Source organism: Phyllostomus hastatus, unplaced genomic scaffold (assembly GCF_019186645.2).
Source record: "Phyllostomus hastatus isolate PE091 unplaced genomic scaffold, TTU_PhHast_1.1 phas_contig_29, whole genome shotgun sequence".
NCBI classification, from domain to species: Eukaryota; Metazoa; Chordata; class Mammalia; order Chiroptera; family Phyllostomidae; genus Phyllostomus; species Phyllostomus hastatus.
This window is the reverse complement of record NW_025333835.1, coordinates 5266598-5289323: the sequence shown is the minus strand read 5'-3', so window position 1 is coordinate 5289323 and position 22726 is coordinate 5266598. Positions and strand designations below refer to the sequence as shown.

Sequence of the window (22726 nt, the reverse complement as noted above, 5' to 3'; positions counted from 1 at the left end):
ACTAATGTCTTAGCACTTGGTGTGGATCATTGCCACTGGAGTGTCATACCTTTTAAGCCCTCCTAGGGGATGGAGCTGGAAAATAGACATATACATGTATACTATTTCTATCTATTCCTAATCTATCTGTTTATATATATTGGGAAAAAATCAGTTTATACCAATTTCTCCAATTCCAAGCTAATACCTAAGGATTCTTTCATCTCCCCTTTCTATGTTTATAAATTCCTTCTCCAACAGTAAAAAATGCAGCTCTTATTCTCAATATATTCACTCATTTGCTCAATTTTTTACTTATTTACTCAACATAAAGAATCTCCCAACTACATCAACCAACTCAATGCTTGTTTTCCCAATTACTGTCATGCCAATGCCTCCATGCCTGCAAAAGAATAGAATGAGAAGCAAGGGAAAGTAAGAAAGACAGAGAGAGCAAAGTAGGAAAGGAGCAAGGGAGAGATGGGGAGAATGAAATGAAGAGAATGGGAAGAAGGAAAGGAGAGGAAAGCAGAAGAAAGCAGAGGAGAGGAAGCAGTTACTTACTTTTAAAACATCTTCCACAGCCATCTTCCCTTCATGTCCTAGTAAAATAGTGTATGGATAAAGCCGTTGGATTGCATGTTTGATTGACATCATAGGAAAGGAATCCTATATAGGAGCAAAAATAAGTGTGAATGAGTAACATCTATAAAATAAATCTGAAATTTTATCTGAAATGTACATATGACATTAAAATTGCCTTATAAATAATAACCAATATTTCCCATAAGTCTACATAAGCAAATGTTCATTATTTCTTCTCTTCCAGTTCCACACCCTTTCCCTTGATAAATTCTCCCACTTCCATCTTTCAGCTGCTATCTGTATTGATGGCTTCCATGTATCTAGTCCCAACTTCTTTCTTGAACTCTAGACTTTAACTCTCCATTGTACATTAGATGTGACTATATGAATATCCCATAAACCCCCAGTTAGTATGTCTGAAACTATGTGTCTGAACACATCTACCTACATTACTCATCCCAAACTACCCTCTTCTGTTAATATGCTGAGGGTTGTGATAATGGTGTTGGTTACATAACTCTGAGGAGTTGCATAATGAAGCATTTAAGAATATTAACTTTTGTATACTTTCAAATGGTTCAGAAAAGACAATGAGAGAACAAGCATATGTGGTAGTATGTTAACAGTTGGTGATTCTATTTGAAGGAATTGAAGATGTTCATTTTACTATTTTTGAACTTGTTTTAGATTTAAGAATTGTCCAAATAAAAAGTTCTGAACAAAAGTAAAAGATGCAATACACAGAAGAAGAAAAAGTGTTCTAGGTACATAGAACAGTGTAAGCAATGCCTGGGAAACCTAACTTACTGACTTTCAGGAAACATAAAATAAATAGCAATAAAAGTTTAATAGTAAATCTCATCTAGGCAGTGTTCCCACTACCCGGGACTATGCTTCTTAGTAGAGTCTGTCACTGACTATTTCAACAGTCTCCCTGTGCATCCAGGCTCTCTCCATCCCTCCTTCCTGTCAACAGAGTTACCTTCCTCCAACATATATGTGACTGCAGCATACCTGCCCTACTTAATAATGTTTGATGGGCCACTTCTTCCACATTATAAAACCCAGACTACCTCACCCACCAGGTAAAACACATCACACTAAGATTTTAACCTCTCTTTACCATATAGGCTTGCTCTAGTGCTACAACTTAGCTCCCAAAAAACCAGGCCTTTTTGTTATTCAACACCTTTGTAAGTGCTGTTCCCTCTGCCTGGAGGGCCTTTCCACCATTTCAGACACTACTGTCATGACCTTTGTCAGTGCTGCACCAAATCCTTCAGATGTATTTTCATCTTTTCTGTGCCTCCCTCTCTGCTTTCACTTCCAACAATCAGCTGCTAGATGTTTTCCACAGTCTTTTGAAAATGACTGCCTGTGAGTTCCTAGAGCCAGCTTTGCTCACAGCTGGGAGGAGAGCTGGTGCCTGGAAATTTGTGTGGCCTGGGACCACCATAACCCATGACCGACCACACTAGCATGGGAAAGCCCCAGCTCCTCTGCATCAGGTTGGGGCAAGTCTAAGGCACAGCTTACACTACAGCATACCTCTTCATGATCAGGCTAAAACTCCTTCCCTCTATGGAAATTACGCCTGAGTTATGTATCTACTTTCACCCCTCTAAGACTGTAAGCTCTTTAAGGGCTCAGAACATACCATTGGTCTCTGTATAGTTTGCTGCCCTGTACAACAAATCAATCTCAGTTTTTGCAATATTTATAAAAGAATATGACAAGGCAAACTGAAGTGATTAATATCCAAGGATAAACTTTTAAATTTTCCTTGCCACATTTGGGTATATTAGTCATTAATTTTACTTTATACATACCAAGATTTGAACTGCAGCTGGTAAACTATCTAAAGGAAAATCTGGAAGTCCAAGAGTAGAAGATTCTTGGGAACAGAGAGTGGTGGCAAAAGACAAAAGCTGAGAAACTCTAGGGTAAAAAGATAAATGACATTAAATTTTATTCAAAAGTTTTAATATATAAAATGTATAATTCTGTTTAATCTAAAAAGACATCTACTATTAAATTCTTAAGGAACAACAGCTCCACATTACTATATTCCATTTAAATCTCAGAAGCTGATTAGATAACAGATATATTTCTGAAAGCCATCATAATATGTGAGGTTTTTCACAACCTCGCAGCCTCACCTCCTATCTTTCTCAATCTCATCCTATTCTCTAGCCACCAGAAGCTTTTTATAGCCTCAAAAATGAGACATACACTCTCATATCCCATGCTTTAAAAAATATTTTTGGAATTCCTTAATTCCATTCTCTATCTGGTAAAAGCCTATTCATTCTTTAGGATCCATCTCACATGCCAGTGCCTGTGTGAATCCCTTATAAACTCTCAACTACAATAGCCAATACTTTGAAATTATTACCTTATATACTATTTAACTAAAGTATTCAAATATCTTTAAACTCTACTAGATCTTGAGTTTCTTACCATCAAAAATCATGTCTTTACCAAGATTTTTACCTTTATCATCTTCTTTATCATTTTTATAATCAGGACTTACCACAGCTACTAATATTTCTTCAAAGATTAGTTGTCGAATGAATGAATGAATCAATCAATCAATCAATCAATGGGCAAAACAAATTCAATGTTAAGTGTCCAGATATATATATAAAAATATATAAATGTATAACTGACTTACTTTTCAGCCGAAACATTGGCTCCAACAGAATATAACAGTTTAAGTTGGTCCTAAAATAACATAGAAATATCAAAACCATTAATAAGGAATATAACAGATCAAATGCAAATAGTTTATAGATAACCCAGTCTTTTAATTAAACAGACACTAAGTAATTAATAACAAAAAATAATTTATTGATGCATGTCATTCTCTTTAAAAAGTAGCCATTTTTACATATTAGAAAAATAAAGCACATTAATTTTTCTTCCTCATTTCCAGAGATTTTCTTCACCCTATATCCTTTTTACTTACCATTAACTACTGAGGAGGATATCTATCAACACAGTAACATTTTTATATTAACTGAATTTATCATGAATAGAAAAACTGTTTAAAAAATAAATTATCCTTGTTCATACTTACCTTGAAGGGTAGATAATAAATATCTCTGGCTTGAAACCGAGAACGGAGAGGGGGGTCTAATGGATTCCCAGGGTACCTAGGCACCGGCAAGCCCAAGGCAATCACTCGGAAGTTTTCACTGACTCGAACAATCTTCCAAGCATCCAGCTCTGTTTTGGTGTGATCCTTAAAGAGCATGAGATCAAATATTACAGCATAACTAATACAGATTACAACTGCAAGAGCTTCCAGGCTAAGAAATTTAGGCCCTGGCTGCTGAGTAAACTATTTTAGAACCCTCTCAATGTCAAAGTGTAAAGAAGGAAACAAAGTTAAATAAGGATCAGGATGCCAGAGAAGGCTCACAATATGAAGAGTGGTGTTCAAGGAAGAAGCAGTAAACACATCAAGGAACAAAGGAGATATGGGTCAGATCTCTGTCCTACCCAGTAACACAGAGGAACAGAAGGAAAATACACTAGTTTCAACCAGAGGAAGTAAAAAGGTAGTCCCAGAGGGCAGACCACTGGCAGAGAAGAGCAGAGCCTTCCCATGGACCTTAAATACATACCTATGTCTATGTGTATATTTCTACCAAGGTATATTAATGGTAACAACTAACATGTATTGAAACCGTAACTACATGGTAAGAACATTCCATAAATTTTTCTCATTTAACTTTCATCAGAATCTAAATAGACATTTAATTCCTTTTTATGAATGAACAAACTGATGTTCAGAAGAGTTACACAATTTGTCCTAGGTCCTGCAACTAGTATATGGTGGTGTTGGCTGACTGGAAATAGCACAGGTTCTAGAATTATAAATCCTATTTCTAGTGCTTGGTACAAACTCCAGCTAAGTCACCAAGAACATGTTGTTATACCTTCTGAGCCACAGCTTTCTCACCTACAATGTGGGAATAATATCATCAACATTATTATTGCTGTTATGAAAATTAAATGTGATTATCTGTGTGAAAGCAACTGGCCCATAGCAAGCACCTACTAAATGCCATTCCTTCCATCTCTGCCTGACCTTATCATGCTCTTCACTGTCCTCAGCTGTAGAATTCGTGGAGCTAACAAAATTGATATGAATGTACATGTGCACATTCTGAGAGACAGGGCCTCAGCTTTCAGCAGGTCTTTAGAGAATGTGGCCCATTCACGAAACTCAAGGCCTTTCTTGGCCAGATTTACATCTGATTCTCCCAGTCTCGGCAACCACTGCACACCCATTCCCTCAGCCCGCCTTCCCTGACCCTGTGCTCATGCCCATCTCAACACTGTGGCTCTCCAGACACATCATGCTGCATCACCAACGCTGCTCCACTTGTTTGGAACACCCTTTCCACTTTGCACAGCCTAAACACAAGTATCATTCAAAGCTTAGCACAAACAATGTCATCTTTAAAATGAGCTCCTTTCTAGCTCCTCCCTCCATTAGAACCACTTTTGTATCCTGCACTGAATCCTAGGCAAGTGTCTATCCGCACACATTTGTGCACTGACTTCTGTCTATGACTGTCTCTTGCTGGATCCAAGATCTTGAAAGGACTTATCACCCCTAGCACATATTGGGATCAATGTCTGTTGACTAACTACATTAAATATTTAAAAACATAATGAACAATTATTTCTAGCATTAACAAAATCATGATCCTACATTTAATTAATAAGTCTAACACTAACACTATGTCATATGCATTAGAAAACTGGAATTTGAATATGACTCTGAGAAACCAAGAATATAATTTTTAGAAAGCTAAATATTTCTCTTTTCCACTTACCTAAAAATTATAATCAGAATATAAATAAAATATATATAAACTGATTGTATCTGTTTCCTTAACAATATTCTATTGTAATTACCTCATGAAACCATTAACACTTTGAGATTTTCAAATTTGATATACTGAGTCTAGCAAGAAATAAGTGGAACTTCAATTATGGTACTGAAATCCTTTTATCATATAAATTGTGTTAAAATAAGGGTGTTTTATGAAGGAAGTTTGCTTACATTCTGTGAAGTTTTCATGAGACAGACTATGAATACAGAAGTTACATTTACCAATAAAAATTATGTATTGATACCAATATTTACATTGGAAAAAATGTAGTACATCCTAAAAAAAATGTAGTACATCTTTCTTATTTAATAATAAGCAATCCTTGTATCCAAAACCCTTTTGACCCCATGTCCCAAATTCCTATCCAAAGTAATATGTTCAATAACTTTGCACAGAATTCTACTCCATGAATAAAGACTAGGTCAAAGTTCTTGTTATGGAGTAATTCATATACTTACAAAAATGATTCCATAATCTAAGTGTTCTTTTACAAATCATTTACCAAAACTGATACATAACTATATAAGGCAAATAATAATTATTTTATAATTAGAAAATATCAAAGGGGAATGTTCTATAACATATCTACCTAATTTCAAAGTAAATATAAATTATTATTTTTCTATGTATATGTATTTATGTTATTTATAAAATATAAATTAATAAAACTCAAAATAAGATTTTTTAAAATGTATAACAAAATGGCTTTCAAGTCAATAAATTAACTATAACAATATGAATGAATGACTTTAATTTTTCTGATTAAATCCTCAACTATCCCCCTGTTATTATATTAGCATGGTACCACTTTAGATAGATCAAAAAGAAAACAACTATACTGCACAGTGAAACACCAGCTAGGATCTCCCCAAAACAGTAAAGAAACAGTACTAAAAGAACTGCAAGGTAGGTTTCCAAAAAGACAGACTAACACAGCAGGAATTAAAAGGAGATGCTCCTAGTTCTACCAGTCATGGAGCATCGGTTCATACAGATCCTCTGGTGTCATCTATTATTTACTGCCTAGGTTGTTCTGGGCTTATATTAGCTCCCTGGGAGCAGGATCAAGAAGCTTAAGAGCAAGAAACTTAAGTCCTGCTCTCAAGAAATCTGTAACCAACTTGGGGCAGGAGGATTACCCTAACTCTACTGTACAGGTGTGAGAGAGGCTCTAAATCCTAGAACACAGAGGCAGAGCCAAGAGTCCCTGGAGACCTAGTTAGCCAGAGAGCTGTAGTGTGGTGCAATCAGAGCTGAATGAACAGAGCTGTCTTCCGTCCTTTTGTGACATTACAAAAACCCCTTCTCCAAGGTCTTTGAAGAGCCCACATTCCCTTGTCATTGCCCTCTACACACACTTGTATCATAGTATTTAATGATTTTATTACAGTTATTCATTCATCCAACAAATAGTTATTGAGCACCTACTAAGTGCCAGGCATTGCTCTAAGAGCCTGAGATAACATCAGTGACAAAAATCCCTCCTCTAGGGAAAGTTATAATCTAATAAGGGGAAACAGAGAATGGACTAAAAACATAATAAGTAAATCATGTAGGATGTTAAAAGACGGTATAGGGAAAAAAAGAGCAGGGAATATGGGGGCAGAGGGCATATTACAATTTTAAATAGGAGGGTGAGGATAGGCTTCATTGATAATAAAAAATTTGACCAAAGACTTGAAGGAGGCAAAGAAGTGAACTGGGCACGTATCTGGGAGAAAACCACTCCAGAACAATTAAGTGCCTATGCAAAGCACCTGTGATAAGGTAGGAGCATGCCCAGCCAGCATGTTTAAAGCAAAGGGAATTCCAGCAGCTGGAGCAGAGTAAGAAAGGAGAGAGCTAGAAGAAGATAAGGCCCAAGAGTCAGTAGCACAACAGAGACCCTGTGTTCAGTGGACTTTTCACTTCATTCTGAGAACAGGATTTTTGGAAGTTGTGAGAGGGTCAGAACAAGAGAAAGACCCGATCTGTTGAATGTTTTAAAGAGATCACTGACTGCTAGGGGGCAGGAAAGATGGAAACAGGGGGTCCAGTTAAAAAGAGATGCTCCTGCCCTGGCTGGTGTAGCTCAGTGGATTGAGCAAAGGCCTGCGAACCAAAGGATCATGGTTCGATTCCCAGTCAGGGCACATGCCTGGATTGCAGGCCAGTTCCCAGTAGGGGACGCACAAGAGGCAACCATACATTATATTTCTCTCCCTCTCTCCTTCCCTTCCCTTCTAGAGATAAATAAATAAATAAAGAGAGAGAGAGAGAAGCTCCTAGTCGTGGCAGTCCTGACGCATCCTTTTAAACAGACCCTCTGGTGTCAACATCTATTATTTACAGCGTAAGTTGTTCTGGGCTTGTATTAGCTCAGTTAAGAGGCTCTTAGAACAACCCAGGCATCAGATGCTGGTAGCTTGAACCATCAGGGTATCTTTTAAATATCTTATTCATTTCTACAATATTTACTGGACTTTGTACTTTCTGAGGCCAAGAACTAAACTGTTTTCAGCTTTGTAGTCCCACCACTGACTAAAAGTCTGGCTTTTAGTAGATATTTGTTGAGAGATGAAAACAGAAAAGGGGAAAGAAAGGGAAGACGAATTAAAAGGAGAAAAAATAAAGAAAAGAAGGAAGAGAAAAAGACAAAGCTATTAGATTGGCAAGATAAAGTAAAAATTTTAGAGGCTGTCTAATATGGTCTGCAAATATTAGAAGAGCCTTGTAAAACTACAAATTCATGAGGACTTCAGCAACTTGCTACAGATATGGGCAAACTAAACATGTGTCCTCATTCTGATACAATCATGTTTATCCAACAAATGGCACTGCCCACAGCTCAGTAGCTAAGACAAAGCAGCTGAGTTTTTCTTTTCTTACTTGGAGAAGTTTGTCATAACGCTCTGCAGACATTAGGAAGCGTCCATCTTCAAGCTGCATCTCCCTATTTTCCAGCAAGTTGTTCAAAACAGGCAAGACATTCCTCTCCGCTTTTTCCAATCCTTCCAAAACGAGAGTTCTGCCTTCTGTAGCTGCACGAACTGCACACTATTTCCAAGAAACAAAAGTGATATGAGAATACAGAAGCTAGCAGAGCATGGACTAATTTTACTTGTAATGCAAATTATACTTGTGGTTCTTACTATAGGGACCAGAAACTACGAAGGCTGGGTTCCAGATCTTAATCTGCCTATCTGATTTTAGGTAATTGATTTTTCTCTCTTTAGGCCTGTTTCCCCTGTTTGTAAAATGAAGAGAATGGAAGAAATAATCTCTAAAGTTCCTTCCAGGTATAACATTGCAGATAATACCCAATGAAATAGAAAACTTGGAGCTATCTTTGAATCAGTAACAATTAAAAGAGGAAGCAGAGTCCTTAACTACAAAAGCAAAATGAAGATATCTGTCCTATCTATCCCACAAGTTTCTGGAGAGGATCATGGGTAAGAACATGTGGAGACTGTAAGGTTTTAAACAAGAGTCACCATCAAAATGAATTCAGGTTTATTCTAATATTCAATGCTGCCAACATTATAAACATAGCAAGTTTTACTAGTGAAATATTTATAAAAAGAAACAGTGCATAGATATTTTAGATGGAAAGAATACTTGTGATCATTTCTCAAAGTAGAAATTAGATCAACTGTAAGGATTCTTTCCTTCCCTTCAAGCTACAGAACTTCCAGAGGCCTAATTTTCTCAAATAAAAATCAGAAAAAATAGGACAAACTCTTTCTGGAAAAATCATCTTACATAACAACTTTAACAACCCAACATATGGACACAAAGGTTCTCAAGATAAAAGCAGCCGCATGACTTAAAATTAAAACTGTCCAAGTTCCTGTTCTAGATTTCCTTCTGATTTGATTAATGACATGAGGCAGACAATTGACCTAGAGGCCTGTGTCCTCATTTCCTAAATGAGAGTACCCTCAAGGGGTACTGTACATTATCACTATTTATGAATAAGAGCAGTACTGGAAAAAAATTTAAACCCATCAAACATATTAAACTATAAATTATTATTAATATAGCCATGACTTAATGAAAATAAATTCCAAAGAACTTGGAGTAAATTACTCAAAATAAATTACTCAAAATGGCTAAAGTATAATAGTACTAAAGAAGCAAAAAGCAAAGAAAAAAAAGAAACCCTTAAAATAGTAATTTCAAGTTCTTTATTTTAAAATAAGAATATGGCTGGAGGGGAGGACAGCATTACAGAGGGTAGAATGGTGTCTCCTTCATTTCACCCTCCAGCTGTGGCAGCCACGGCGGACTGGATCCAGCCAGCAAGCTAGTAGTGAGAGGCACCCTCAGGAGACCCCTAGATCACCTCTTCCCATGGCCTCACCATGGTGACCTACAGACAGAGCTGCGTGTGGCCAACGTATATCTCTCCGTCATATGCTGAGCTTGGCAAAGCAGTCAGACATACTGTCAACAAAAGATTTGGTTTTAGATTGGTGAAACTGGATGTGAAAATAAAGTTATGCAGTGACGTGGAACTCTCAACGTCTGGTTCATTTAATACAGACACTGGTAAAATTACTGGGAACTTGGAGACCAAATATAAATGCTGTGAGTATGCCCACTCTGGGAAGAGAAATCACAATTGAAGACCAGATTTGTCAAGGTTTGAAACTGACATTTGATACCACATTTTTGCCAAACACATGAAAAAAATGGTAAAATCAAGTGTTCTTACGAAAGGAAATGTATAAACCTTGGTTGAGATGTTGAGTTTGATTTTGCTGGACCTGCCATCCATGGTTCAGCTGCCGTTGATTACTAGGGCTGGCTTGCTGGATACCAGATGACCTTCAACAGTGCCAAATCAAAGCTGACATGGAATAGCTTTGCAGTGGGCTACAGGACTGGGGGCATCCAGCTACACATTAATGTCAATGATGGGACAGAAAGCGGAAGCTCGATTCATCAGAACATATGTGAAGATCTTGACACTTCAGTAAACCTGTTTAGACATCAAGCACCAGCTGCACTCACTTTGGCACTAAATACCAATTGGATCCCACTGCTTCCATTTCTGCAAAAGTCAACAACTCTAGTTTAATTGGAGTGGGCTACACACGGACTCCGGCCTGGTGTGAAGATTACACTGTCAACTCTGGTAGATGAGGACAGCATTAATGCTGGAGGCCACAGACTTCGGCTTGCTCTGCAGGTGGAGACTTAACCCAGCTGAAAGAAATCTCTGAGAATGGATATCAGAAGATCTGGCCTTAATACATTTCCAATGTGACCAGCAGGCTTTTTTCCTTCCAGGAAGGTGATCACAACAAAAGACGAGGTAAACAAGAGCTGTGTTTTAAATATTTAGACAGTTACTTGTTAGCTGGTTTCCAGGCGAATTGCTTGTCCGTCTAGTCACCAGTGCAAATGCGTTTGACTGTTAAATAAATGTACTACCCACCAATAATGAAATGGACCTTCATGAAAACTGTGCAATAGTGTGTGTGTGTGTTTATGTTCCTATTTCCCCCTGCATCAAATGCTTTCAATCTTTTTTATTTTTTTTAATTTGATCATTATTGTATTTTTTTCCATTACCATTTAGTCCCCTTATACACCTCTCCCCTACCATTGAATGAAATGAATCAGTGGATTTAAGACAAAGTTATAATTTTTTTTGTTAAATAGCAACCATTAGAATCACTTTTGATATCCTAAAACATGACAAATTATGAATGAACCAAGTATATATAAAAAAGAAAACAAAATACCAGAATATGATCAGATTCATTTCTGGCTGCTCTGGCACTTACCTGCTGTTGCTGATGGGTCAGTCACTTTACCTCTCTGAGTCTCCATTTCTTTCTAAAGCTATACTACTTGTGGTGCACATCTCATTAATTATGCTGAATTAAATGAAATAACCTGTGGCACACGATAAGCCCTTAAAAAGAGATTGACATTATTATGAATACTGTCATTGTCATCATTGTCGCCATCGTCATCATCGCTTTTTCAGGGAAGTGGCATAATACGGTAGAAAAAAACCTAAACTCTGAAATTGGACAGATCCTGGCTTCAATCCCACCTCTGTTCATCAGTGGTACAGCCATGGCCCTCTAAGGCTCAGTTACTTCACCTATACATCAAGGAGGTCATGTCCTTCCTAAGGATGTTTTCAGAATTAAATACACCTAGCGTAACAGAGGTCTCCTCAATAAAAGTTATTTTCATCTTTCTTAATTTTTAATGAATTATACAAATCTATCAAACAGTTAACATTATATAAGTGGATAAGAGTTGGCCTGCACAAAATGGCAACATTGTAAGGAGCCAAGGCTTGAATTACTCCTGACACAGAAGCCAAACATAGACTCTCCAACTGCCCCGGTGACAAGAACACACTGTAATATTGTGTCTGCAAAGGACCTGGTGCAAGTACCATAATTCAACCACTCTCAACAGATCTGCTTCTAATGGAGATGTTTTCCAAATTCCAAGACTTAATTTATGAATAAGCTTCTAAAATACAACTTTGTAATTTTCACAGTGGTTACATGTGGAAAGTGACTTCACAATCCATAAATGAGATAAAGTTTACAAGTAAATGTTTTTCCCTACTTGCTAAAATAAATAAAAGGAATTTAGATAAGATAAAAATCTTTTCTGATCAATAGCACTATTATTCAATTTATTAAGAGTTGCTTTTGCTGACCTATACTTAAGCAGTATATTTAAAAAGTTAATATTATTTTTTCTATTAGTAAGAGAGTCAAGAATAATCCAAGACAGAATACACTGTAATATTATATTATTGTTTAAAGTGCATGTTTATACTTAATATTAAATATGTACATTGTACATCATGGAACTTCACAGTGTCATGTCAAATAAATTAACAAGATGCAAATATGAAAAAAGGTACTGGCTAAAAAAGTTAAAGAAAATCATCTGAACTTCCCTATCCTGGCCCTCTACTCCCAAAATTAGCTTGGAGGTAAAGAGCATCTCCTCTCAGTCAAACATAAAACCTACATGTAGGTTATTTGTAACTTAACTACTTCGTTTTGGCTTATATTTGAGTGATCCAAGCAATTGTACATTGACCTAAAGTCCTCTTCTCTTTAGAGTCACATACCAATAAATACAATTAATGATTAGAATGGCACTAAAAAGAAATGAAGACAGTAATAGATTTTTAAGGGGTTAGAATATTGATGATTTAGGCTTTTTCAGGATTTTTTTAATCTTCTCAGGCAAATGAAAATCAATGTGGTAGCAAAATGTCTTATCTAGTTTCTTTATTTCTCCCATAATATAAATTTTCATACTTCTGGTCTTTAACCAATTCCACTTTTTAAAAAAATAGTGTTTATCATCTGTTTACCAAAGTAATTGAATAAAAATATTTACATTGCCTTTGCTACAATAAGTGGATAAATTATGGCAAATATTCACATAGACAAGCACGATGTAAAGTTTCAACATTTTCATGACAGACTGTAATTTATTCCATCAGTACCTCTCTCCTTTTTGTTATCCACTCAATTCATCGATATCTTACAAAAGCAATAACAAATAATAAACATACAGAAGAGTCAGCCTGGTTAGTAATTTTTAATGCAAATGAAAGCCTATCAATATCACAACGTCAATGCAATCACTCACATTGTACTGATAACAGTTTGAGCTAGAAAATCTTTCTGGAAAGCAATTTGGCAATAAACACATATTAAGACTTTTGAAATTGTCCAGACTCTTTGATTAGTAATTATACTTCTAGCATTCAAATAAAAAAAGTAATCAGCGATAATAACAAAATAGAGGTTACTATGATATTCAACAAAGTTCTATTTATAACAGTGAGAATTTAGAAAGAACCCAAATAACCAGCAACATGGGAATGTGGATAAAATGGTAATGTTAAATAAATAATGTCACATGTATTTGATAAAATACTATTTGGATACTAATAGTATTTTAGTAATGTTAGTATCCAAATACTATTTGAATACTAACATAGTATTAAATAAATACTATATTTATTTACAGAGAAGAGAAGAAAGAGGAAAATCAATCAATCAATATGCAAATCAATCAATATGCAAGAAAAAAATCGATTGGTTGTCTCTTCACTCGACCCAAGGCCCACAACCCAGGCATGTGCCCTGACTGGGAATCAAACTGGTGACCTTTCAGTTTGTGAGGATAATTCCCAACCCACTGTGCCATACCAGTCAGGTCTAAAAATCATATTTTCAAAGAATATCTAATGGTACAAGAAGATGCTCCTGATAAAATATCAGGTTTTTTAAAAAGCGCGCTATAAACAGGGTCTGTCCAGAAGGTATTCAGTTATATAATATGAAAAATAGAAACCTGTATTGAAGAAGTTACAAGATACAATAATCATTGTACACAGGACAATGAAGCCTTGGTACCCTTCAAAGTAGGAACCTTGGGACTTCACACAGTTCTCCCAATCATCATCAGCTATCCCACTGTATTTTCCTGAATCTCGTCGACAGTCTGAATCTCTTCTCTTTCAAAGGTGATTTTAGCTTTGGAAAAAGCCAAAAGTTGCAAGGCACCAAATCTGGGCTATAGCGGGGCTGGTTCACCTGGGTGATTTGATGTTACACCAAAAAACTCGGCCGGAGATGTGATGCCTGAGTGAGCACATTTTCATGATGAAGCTTCCAATCACCAGTAGCCCATAGCTGAGGCCTTCTGAGTCATCCAAATAGTTTCCATGGAGGAATGTGCAAGCTTAATGCAAAATGTGATGCAGGTTCATTGCTCTACTCATTCATTTTGAATGCAAGCACCACATAGTATACACGCTCACTCAACAGTGTCTACTGCCCCCCACTGACTAGTATGTACAGTGAAGTTGTCATTGTTCATACATGCACATTCCAGTCTACTCTCCTTGGCTGTCAGGTTACATCAATGTTGTGCAAACTGTTCTCATTATATTAACAATGGCTGGACTTTTCCCAGACAGACCTCATAAAACTTTATATACATAGTATACAGCATTTTCTTAAAAATTACATATGATTAAATAAATATGCAAATAGACATAATAAAAAGAAATGCAGAAAATATTTGCATTGTTGGTCTTGAAGGGGAAATTACAAGTAGTAATTTTTACATTCTTCCCTATGCTATTTACCATTTACTCTATGGTACTATCATTCTTTACTCAGTTTCTTTTGTTTTTCCCACTAAAACATAGGCTCTGTAACAGATATTTGTCACTTTTGTTCACTACACTTAGTGCCTGACAAATAGCATTCATTTCAATAAATATTTGTTAATTAATAAATACTGTACTATTGTGTGTATATATATACATAAATATATACATACATACTATACATACTACATACATCTAAAAATGAGAATTTAAGACTTTATTAATCAGAAAAAATAATCATTACTTTTAAAGAAAATATAAATTCCCCATGACAGAATTAACCTAATTCTGAACTTCAAGAGTAACAGTTGAGTTTAACTTCTCACTTTAACATCAATCATCCTTAATCCTACATGAAAATAAGCAGAGGTCAATGGCCATGACCCCCAGCTTGGATTTGTGAGTTTTGCTAAAGTTTCCAGCTGAAATGTCAATTAATAATTACTGGGACATCACCCATAATGTGCATACAATGTCAACCACAATGAATATCCCACACTCTCTCCCCCAGCACCCACAACATGGCCATATGTATTTTTTCATCTACATTGGCCCACCTAAGTTCAAAGGCATCACCTGATAATAAATGAAGATACTGACTCTCCCTTAACCCCAGACATCAAATTAAATAACATAACTATAAAGATCTTTTAGTCAAACAAACATATGACTAGTGGTAATCAAATGGCAACCTCATCTACTGAGAATTCGGATGGGAATTATTCATTGTGGTGACTCAAAATACATGTCAAAAACACAGATATCTTTTCCACTAGGTCCCCCGGTCTTATACAGTTTGTTTTCTCTTAATTTATTTAAAATTTTAACAGGGTTGATTGTGCAAAGGAGAAATCTATCATCAAATATAAGTGCCAGTTATACTCCAGACAACTTTTAGGTGCCAGAGATAAACAAGATAGTTACAGGCTAGTGAGGAAGACAGACAATAATTAGATAAATCTAGATACTGATAGATGCTCTGAAGATTACATTGTTTAATATGATAGCATGGTACATGTGAAAAGGGAGGGGGCATATCACTGATTACCTCAGCTAAAATATTCCGAGAATGTATAATCCGAATGGTGAAGAGGCAGCTATATACAGAGCTAGAAGATATGCCAAACAGAGGAAATATCAAGTACTTGTGTAACAAGATGCAGCCAAGGGGGGCCCCAAATAAGGATTTGTAATGGGGTCCAGAACTCAGGGTGTCCAGGAAATATTAGAAAAAAAAATATATATATATGGATGTCCTCAACCCCACAAGTCTGAACTGGGGGATGGGACGCATGGAGCAGGGCCACTGAGAGTTGTTCTGCATAGCAACAGTTTTGCAGATAACCTCTAGAACAGTCACTTAACATATCTATAACCTTTAACTGGTTTCATAGATATGTTAAATAGCTGTCACCATGCTTTGAGCCAGTGGAATGGGGGTGACTTCAACCCAAGATACAAATGGGAGGTAACTCCCCCTGGTTACAGTGCCTGCGTGAGAGCTTGGGGATGACTGGCTCCATGCCACAGGGCCATGCTTCCCAGACTTATTATGGTAGCCCAGTAAAGCTGGAAGAATATGGGAATGCTGGCAAGTGTAACTGATTGTGGGAGGAGTCAGAAATGGTGCTGCAGAGGAAGATTGGCACAGAGATTTAAACTCAGGCACAACAGCCATGCTGGGGGCTTTCTGGGACCATACCAGGCTTTGGTGAAAGTTGGGACCTTGCAGCTTCAGGGTGCACCCTTTTCGCTACATGGCTTAGGAAGCAGGAGAGACTTTGCCTGGAAGAAAAGGGGGAAAGGATTCTTGCTGGTGGGCCATGAGAAGGTGCCACACGGTTTTGGATTAACTGGAGATCATAGTGGTAACACAGCTGATGGTGCCGGAACCAAGGGCTGTCTAAACCACAGACTTCTACTTCTTTTCCTAAGATATAGTACCCCAGACTAGGCAAAGGGGAGAAGGAAGGACTGTGAGTTTGGTCTTTAGTCTTTTTAATGAAGACATTAAGTCATTACTCTAAGTCTGTATAACTTTTTAGATAAATTATCCCTTTCCTTTTCACCAATCTCTGGCATTGAGAGGCGTCTTTCCCTGGCAGCTGGCAATGTGAACCTAGTACAGTGGGGGGACTCTGGATCACAAGTCTGGGTTCATTCGGTAATAGTATATCATTCACCCCACCTCCACATCTGTTCTGTAACACTTGCACAAAGGCTCTGAGGCTCAAAAGTATTTGTCCTATTTTTAAGAGAACAAGGAGGCACTATATTGGAGCCTAGAAAGCAAGAGAAAGAGAGGAAGGAGATGATGTGGACAAGAATAGGCCCTGTAGAGGGCTGCAGGTCATTTTAAAGGGTCTGGATTTCATTCTGGGTGTGGTGGGGTTGCATGGCAAAGAAATGATAGGATCTGATAGGAAATGAGCAAAAAGTAAGGAATGTTAACTGCCAGGAAATAAGAAAGAAGGAAAAAATGAAAATCAGCTATAATCTCAATAAACAGTCTGAAGCAACTTATAGAAAGGATCCACATTCCTACACTACAGTCACAGGCTTTGAAGGTGTCAGTGCATTACAACTGCCTAAATAATTGATATGCATCATAATCAATAGGATTCCCCAAGAAACCATGCAAGTATAAAATATTGCCTACCATACTTTTAAATAGCATTTTAAATATTTTATAAACTGTAAAATAGATATCATGAAAATATGCTTTTTAGAATGGCAGGAGGGTTTAATATTACAGAGTTTCACCTAAATAATTTATGTTTCAAGAAATAAATCTTTAGCTAATCAGTAAATTTAGTTACTTAAAACAACCCCATTTCTGAGATTTCTGAACAGCCAAACTTTTAAGCTATCTTTAAAATTACAAACATATAAACATCCACTTTCTCTTCCTGTAATTAATCCATACACAAAATTCATTCAAAAAGTGTTTTCAAATTCATACTTTAGAAAATAAATCCAGTTCTTTCACTGTCACTTAAATATATTCCAATTTCCTCCCCTGGACTTATTATGCTCTTATCTCATTTTCTAATCCTTACCAGCTCCTCACTATTGGGAACTGCCCCACCCGGTCTCAGAAGCTGTAACGCCCCCATGGCTAAAGCTGAGTAAGAGACCTTGGGACCATAAGCCACTAAAGAGACAAAGCTTATCTTCCTGACAGGGGAATCCCCTCTGGCCCCTTTACTTCACTCTGCTTGGCCCTAGGCGGATGACCTGTTAGCCAATGATGAGTAAGATTCCTCAAGGGAGGGATGACCTAAAACAGGCATGGTCAAGAAGGGGCCCTCAAAGAAGGACTTTGGCGGGGGGCTATAGAAAAGGGGGTGATCAACCCTTGCCCCTGGGCTTTGACATAGCCTGAATCCTCATTCTATCTGTGAGAAGTCTCCTAATCTCTTGGCTGCCTTACTTCCCTCCCTGACTTAAGCCTGAAACAATGCCAGAGGGAGGTGCAGCCCTGGGCAGGAATGGGAAGTTCCCCGAGACAATCAGGCCTAAGAAAGGAATGCATAAAATCCTGTGAAAACTGCTTTGCTACAAATGCTCTCAATTTTCTGATAAGGGTCCAAGCATGAAATGAATTTGTTTCCCCAAAGTTTTATAGCCCTTTAGCTAACTGACTCAGAAAAAGTCCTCAGTTCTTTGAATGTTATCTATTGTTTGATCATTACTGCCTGACAATGATGAGCCTTACCTGTATTCCTGTGCAAATTGAATCCAATAAAAGCCTATTGAGGAACAGGCCCTTCCTCTTTGAGAGATCGCTACCTTTCCTCCCCAAGCAGATCATATCTGGGTAGACTTATTCCCATCCATGATGGCAGCGGCGGTGGGGGGCCCCTGCTGGACAAAGCTCCCCCGCACCTCACTATCCCATCTCAATTCTCATGTCCTCACTCTCATCCTCCTTGGGTCCAGAAAGGAAGCAGGCTTTGTAAAGGTAAATTTTTTCCCATTTGTAATTAGAAATAATCTATGATGTAAACCTTTGGCAACATGTGAATAAAACGAACTTCTTTAAAATGTACTGTGTGCTTCATCCACAAAGGATTACTGTGTACTGTGTGGTTCATCCACAAAGGATTTACTTTAATTCTTGGCAATCTAAACTCCTCAGATGTTCCCACTATAAGATGCTAAGTTTGATCACTATCAATGTAGTGACTGCCATTTCTCTCCATTTAAAGTGCATTTTTCCTTTTGTAATAAGTAAACTATGTGACATATGAATATCCTAGTCTCTAAAAGTTCTGTCCCTCACTGGTTTTTTACAATTATACTATTTTTAATTATAGAGTAATAGTGTGCTAATGAAAAAGCTTCAAATTTAAAGAACTACGAAAGTTCGTTCCTCACCCCACCATAGATGGCCAATCACATTTCCACGGAGGTAATCTGTCTTAACCAATTCTTGTATTTCCTTCTGGAAATGTTCAATGTATACACAAACATTTATATATTTTTTTTCCTTTTATCACAAATGGAATCATATTATATAAACTGTCTTACAACTTAAATTTTTTTCATTCACATCCTGGTCTTCTTTCCTATCACTACATATAAATTCACCTCATTCTTTTTAAAGGCTACAGAGAACTCTGCTTACCACTTTTTAATTACCACCTAAATATACATCATTACAGTTTTCACTTATACTTTTATATGATATCAAATAATATGCAACCAACATCCTTGTATATATAACTTTGCATGCTTGTGTATATAACATTTGGAAGAAAAATTGCTAGAAACTAACTGCTAGGTCAAAATGTATTATTTTGGTACATAATAAATCTTCTTTCAATTAAATCAATTTATGCCCTCATCAACAGCAATGCTCTTTCATCAGGTCTTTTTCCTCTAAAACAATGATTATTAGCAACTTCCTTAATCTTTGCCAATCTGAGAGGAAAAAGAAAAATAGCAGCTCTCTAATGTTTTAATTTTTATTTTTGTAAACAAAATGGTCAAGCATCTTGTCACAAATACATTAAACATTTAAAATATTCTTTCTATGAATTGCTCATGTAAAGTCTCTGTCCTTTTTTTATCTAGGTATACCTAACAAAGAACAATATTTAATAGTTTAAGCGATTATTTGAAAAATGTGTAACAAGCTTCATTATAACATTCATAAAATATTATTTTAGTTGATAATCTGTACTTAAGAACCACCTCCCCCCGTCAAAAAAACTTTAGTTACTGGAAGCATATATTTAATTTCACTATATTTAATACACCTTTACCTGCCTGACCTTTAGATTGTAAATACTTTAGTAAATGTGCTAGAGAATTTCCTACATTAAAATCTCCTTAGTTCTTTTTTTAAAAATCAAATTTCTATAGGCAGTAGTAGAAAGTAATTAAAAATTAAGAAAACAGAATAATGATCCTTAGCTAACATTTTAGAACTGCTGGTTTCATCTATGGTTTCTCTTATTTAGTACTAAATCAAGAAGACATTTCCAAGAACAGAAACTCAAAATATCTAAATCAAATTTGTCTAGAAAGAATACTATAAAGCTATCTTTCACTACTACATGAGCCACTCTCTTTCTACTTTAAAAATCAATTCCACTTAGACCTAGAGTAAATAGTCACGTGTTAGAGCGTGGTAAGAACTTGCCTGATCAATGTAAAAGGCCGTTCCTGAGCGGATCTCTCGACGCTGTTTGAGATCGGTCTCTGTGGTGTCCCTTGACAGAGCAATGTATTCAACTTCCCGTTTGGTCAGTTCCTGTAGGGCAGAAAGTGAAATCATTCCAAAATAAAAATCAAATTCCCACCATGTACTTTGAAATGACAATGCTACTGCCTCAGAAGAGCATTAAAATATAATTCTGGATTAAACCTTTTAAGTCTCAGCTCTGAGAAAAAGGCCATAACCTGAGCATTAATCAAAACATGTAGAGTTCTATTTTTACTGCACCCCATTATTTACCACTTAGTGATTATTTACTATAATAATCAAAATTAGATCTAATAAATCTTAATGTCACCTATAGAATTCTTTTCAAATATCATGAGTAATAATTTGGCTACTTGTTTTTTTCCCAAAAGATAGATGTTTCTGCAAGTAATGTTCATCATTTTTAAGGGCAATTTAAACTAATTAACCAATGATTACCAGTTGTATATTTTTCCAAGTGTTAAAATAAGGTAAATACCAACAGTTAGGTCAACAGAAGAGAGAGACATACACATGGTTATTCAGGAAGGAGAAGAAGAGGAAAGGTAATAAAAAGAGGAGGAGAAAAGGACAATAAAAAGGAGGAGGAGAGGAGGATGTTGGGAACCACCCTGCCTGGTTTCAGGAACCTGTAACCCCCCCATGGCTAAGCCTAAGTGAGAGACCTCCGGATTAGGACACACTTAGGAGACAAGCTTATCTCCCTGGCAGGAGCACTGTTTCTGCTCCCCATTGCTTGGTCAGTTAGCCAATGATGGGTAAGATTCCTCAAAGGAGGATGGATCTAAGACAGGCACAACCACGTGAGAAGGCCCTCAGGGTAGGACTTCGGGGGCTGTGGAAAATGGGGGTGATCGACCCCCACCCCGTGGCTTTGACAAAGCCTGAGTCCTCGTTCTGCCTGCAAGAAATCCAAATCTCCCAGCTGCCTTTGTCTTCTCTGCCCGACTTAAGCCTGTAACAATGACAAGGGGCGGTGCTCCCCTACACTGGGAACAGCAGATTTCCTGGGATAATTAGGCCTGAGATAGGATATGTAAAATCCTGTGAAGCCTGCTTTGCTGAAAATGCTCTTAATTAGATTAGGAAGGCCTGGGCAGGAAATGTATTTAGCCCCTTAAGTTTTCTAATTTTTAAGTGATAAGACCCCAACTCAGTGGGAGCCCTTTGATCATTATTTATTCATTTGATCCTCTCTGCCAGACAATGGTTAATAAGCTGTATCTGTATTTCTACCTAATACAAGCCTGTTCAAGTAGTGGCTCGGGGTGCTCTCCTTCGAGAGAGTGGCCAGGCCACTCCAAGTCACCCTCCCCTTGAGACGGTAGCCGTGCCATCCCTATTCCCCCACAGGACTCGGTAGCCCGTGTGTATGTCTCTCGTATCTCAACTATCCACAGCGCTGTGGGTACTGCAGGCCTGTATCCTCGACAGGAGGAGGGGAAAATAATTATTTCACCCCCCAAAATCACATAGGATTTGAAGGGGAAACCATCTAGCATTAAGTTCTTTTAGAACAATTTATCTGGAAGTTCAGGCTAAGATGGAGGTGTAGGTAGAAACCCTTCGCTTCCTTGCACAATCAAAAAGAGGATAACAACCAATATAAAAACAATAAACAACGAGTAGCACTAGAATATCAAACTGCATGGAATTCTGACAATGAAGGAATCAAATGAACATTCAACCAGACCAATAGGAAGGAGCGGGGCAACCAGGCAGGCGGAGAAGACTAGACACAAGGCAGTAAGCCATGTGGGCAGGGCTGGCTGAATGGGAAACTGAGACTCAGAGCTGACTGTGGACTACTGCTGGGGTTGCCACAGTGGGAGAAACTCCCAGTCTCACATAAGAGTTCATTGGAAAGTGGGGCTAGAGCTGAGCAAGTGAGCTGCATTGTTCCCTCTGCAGCCCTTCCCCCACAGACAGCACCACAATGTAACAAGGAGGGTTGTCCTGCCTGGTTGTAATTAAGGCTCCGCCACCTTACAACTTAACAGGTGAGCCAAGACAAAGAAATACAGAGCAAAGAAAGAAAAAGAAAAGCTTTTTGGGCTCTATACAGAGCCCAAAAGAAAAAACAGAGCAAAACTCCAGAAAGAGAGCTAAGCAATGAGAAGATAGCCAACCTGATAGAGAATTTAAAGCCCTGGTAATCAAAATGCTCACAGAACTGATTGAGCTTGGTCACAAAATTAAAGAGCAAATGAAAGATACCCAAACTGAAATAAAGCAAAATATTCAGGGAACCAACAGTGACAGAAAGGAAACCAGGACTCAAATCAATGATTTGGAACAAAGGAAGAAATAAACATTCAACCACAATAGAATGAACAAACAAGAATTCAAAAAAACGAAGAAAGGCTTAGGAATCTC

At 37.3% G+C, this 22726-nt stretch overlaps 1 protein-coding gene and 1 pseudogene across 4 annotated transcripts in view; one reads left to right on the top strand and one right to left on the bottom strand.

Moving 5' to 3' along the window:
* VWA8 (von Willebrand factor A domain containing 8) overlaps positions 1-22726 on the bottom strand; it is a 421660-nt gene that overhangs the window by 351609 nt on the left and 47325 nt on the right. For all 4 annotated transcript variants that reach the window (XM_045839249.1, XM_045839250.1, XM_045839252.1 and 1 more), the window contains exons 4-9: positions 20288-20398; positions 8343-8510; positions 3644-3808; positions 3239-3288; positions 2394-2502; positions 544-648 (exon numbers count right to left, since the gene is read on the bottom strand). In XM_045839249.1, the coding sequence (XP_045695205.1) occupies positions 544-648; positions 2394-2502; positions 3239-3288; positions 3644-3808; positions 8343-8510; positions 20288-20398 (708 nt within the window). The remainder of the gene's footprint in view (positions 1-543; positions 649-2393; positions 2503-3238; positions 3289-3643; positions 3809-8342; positions 8511-20287; positions 20399-22726) is intronic.
* LOC123818655 lies at positions 9818-10659 on the top strand (annotated as a pseudogene).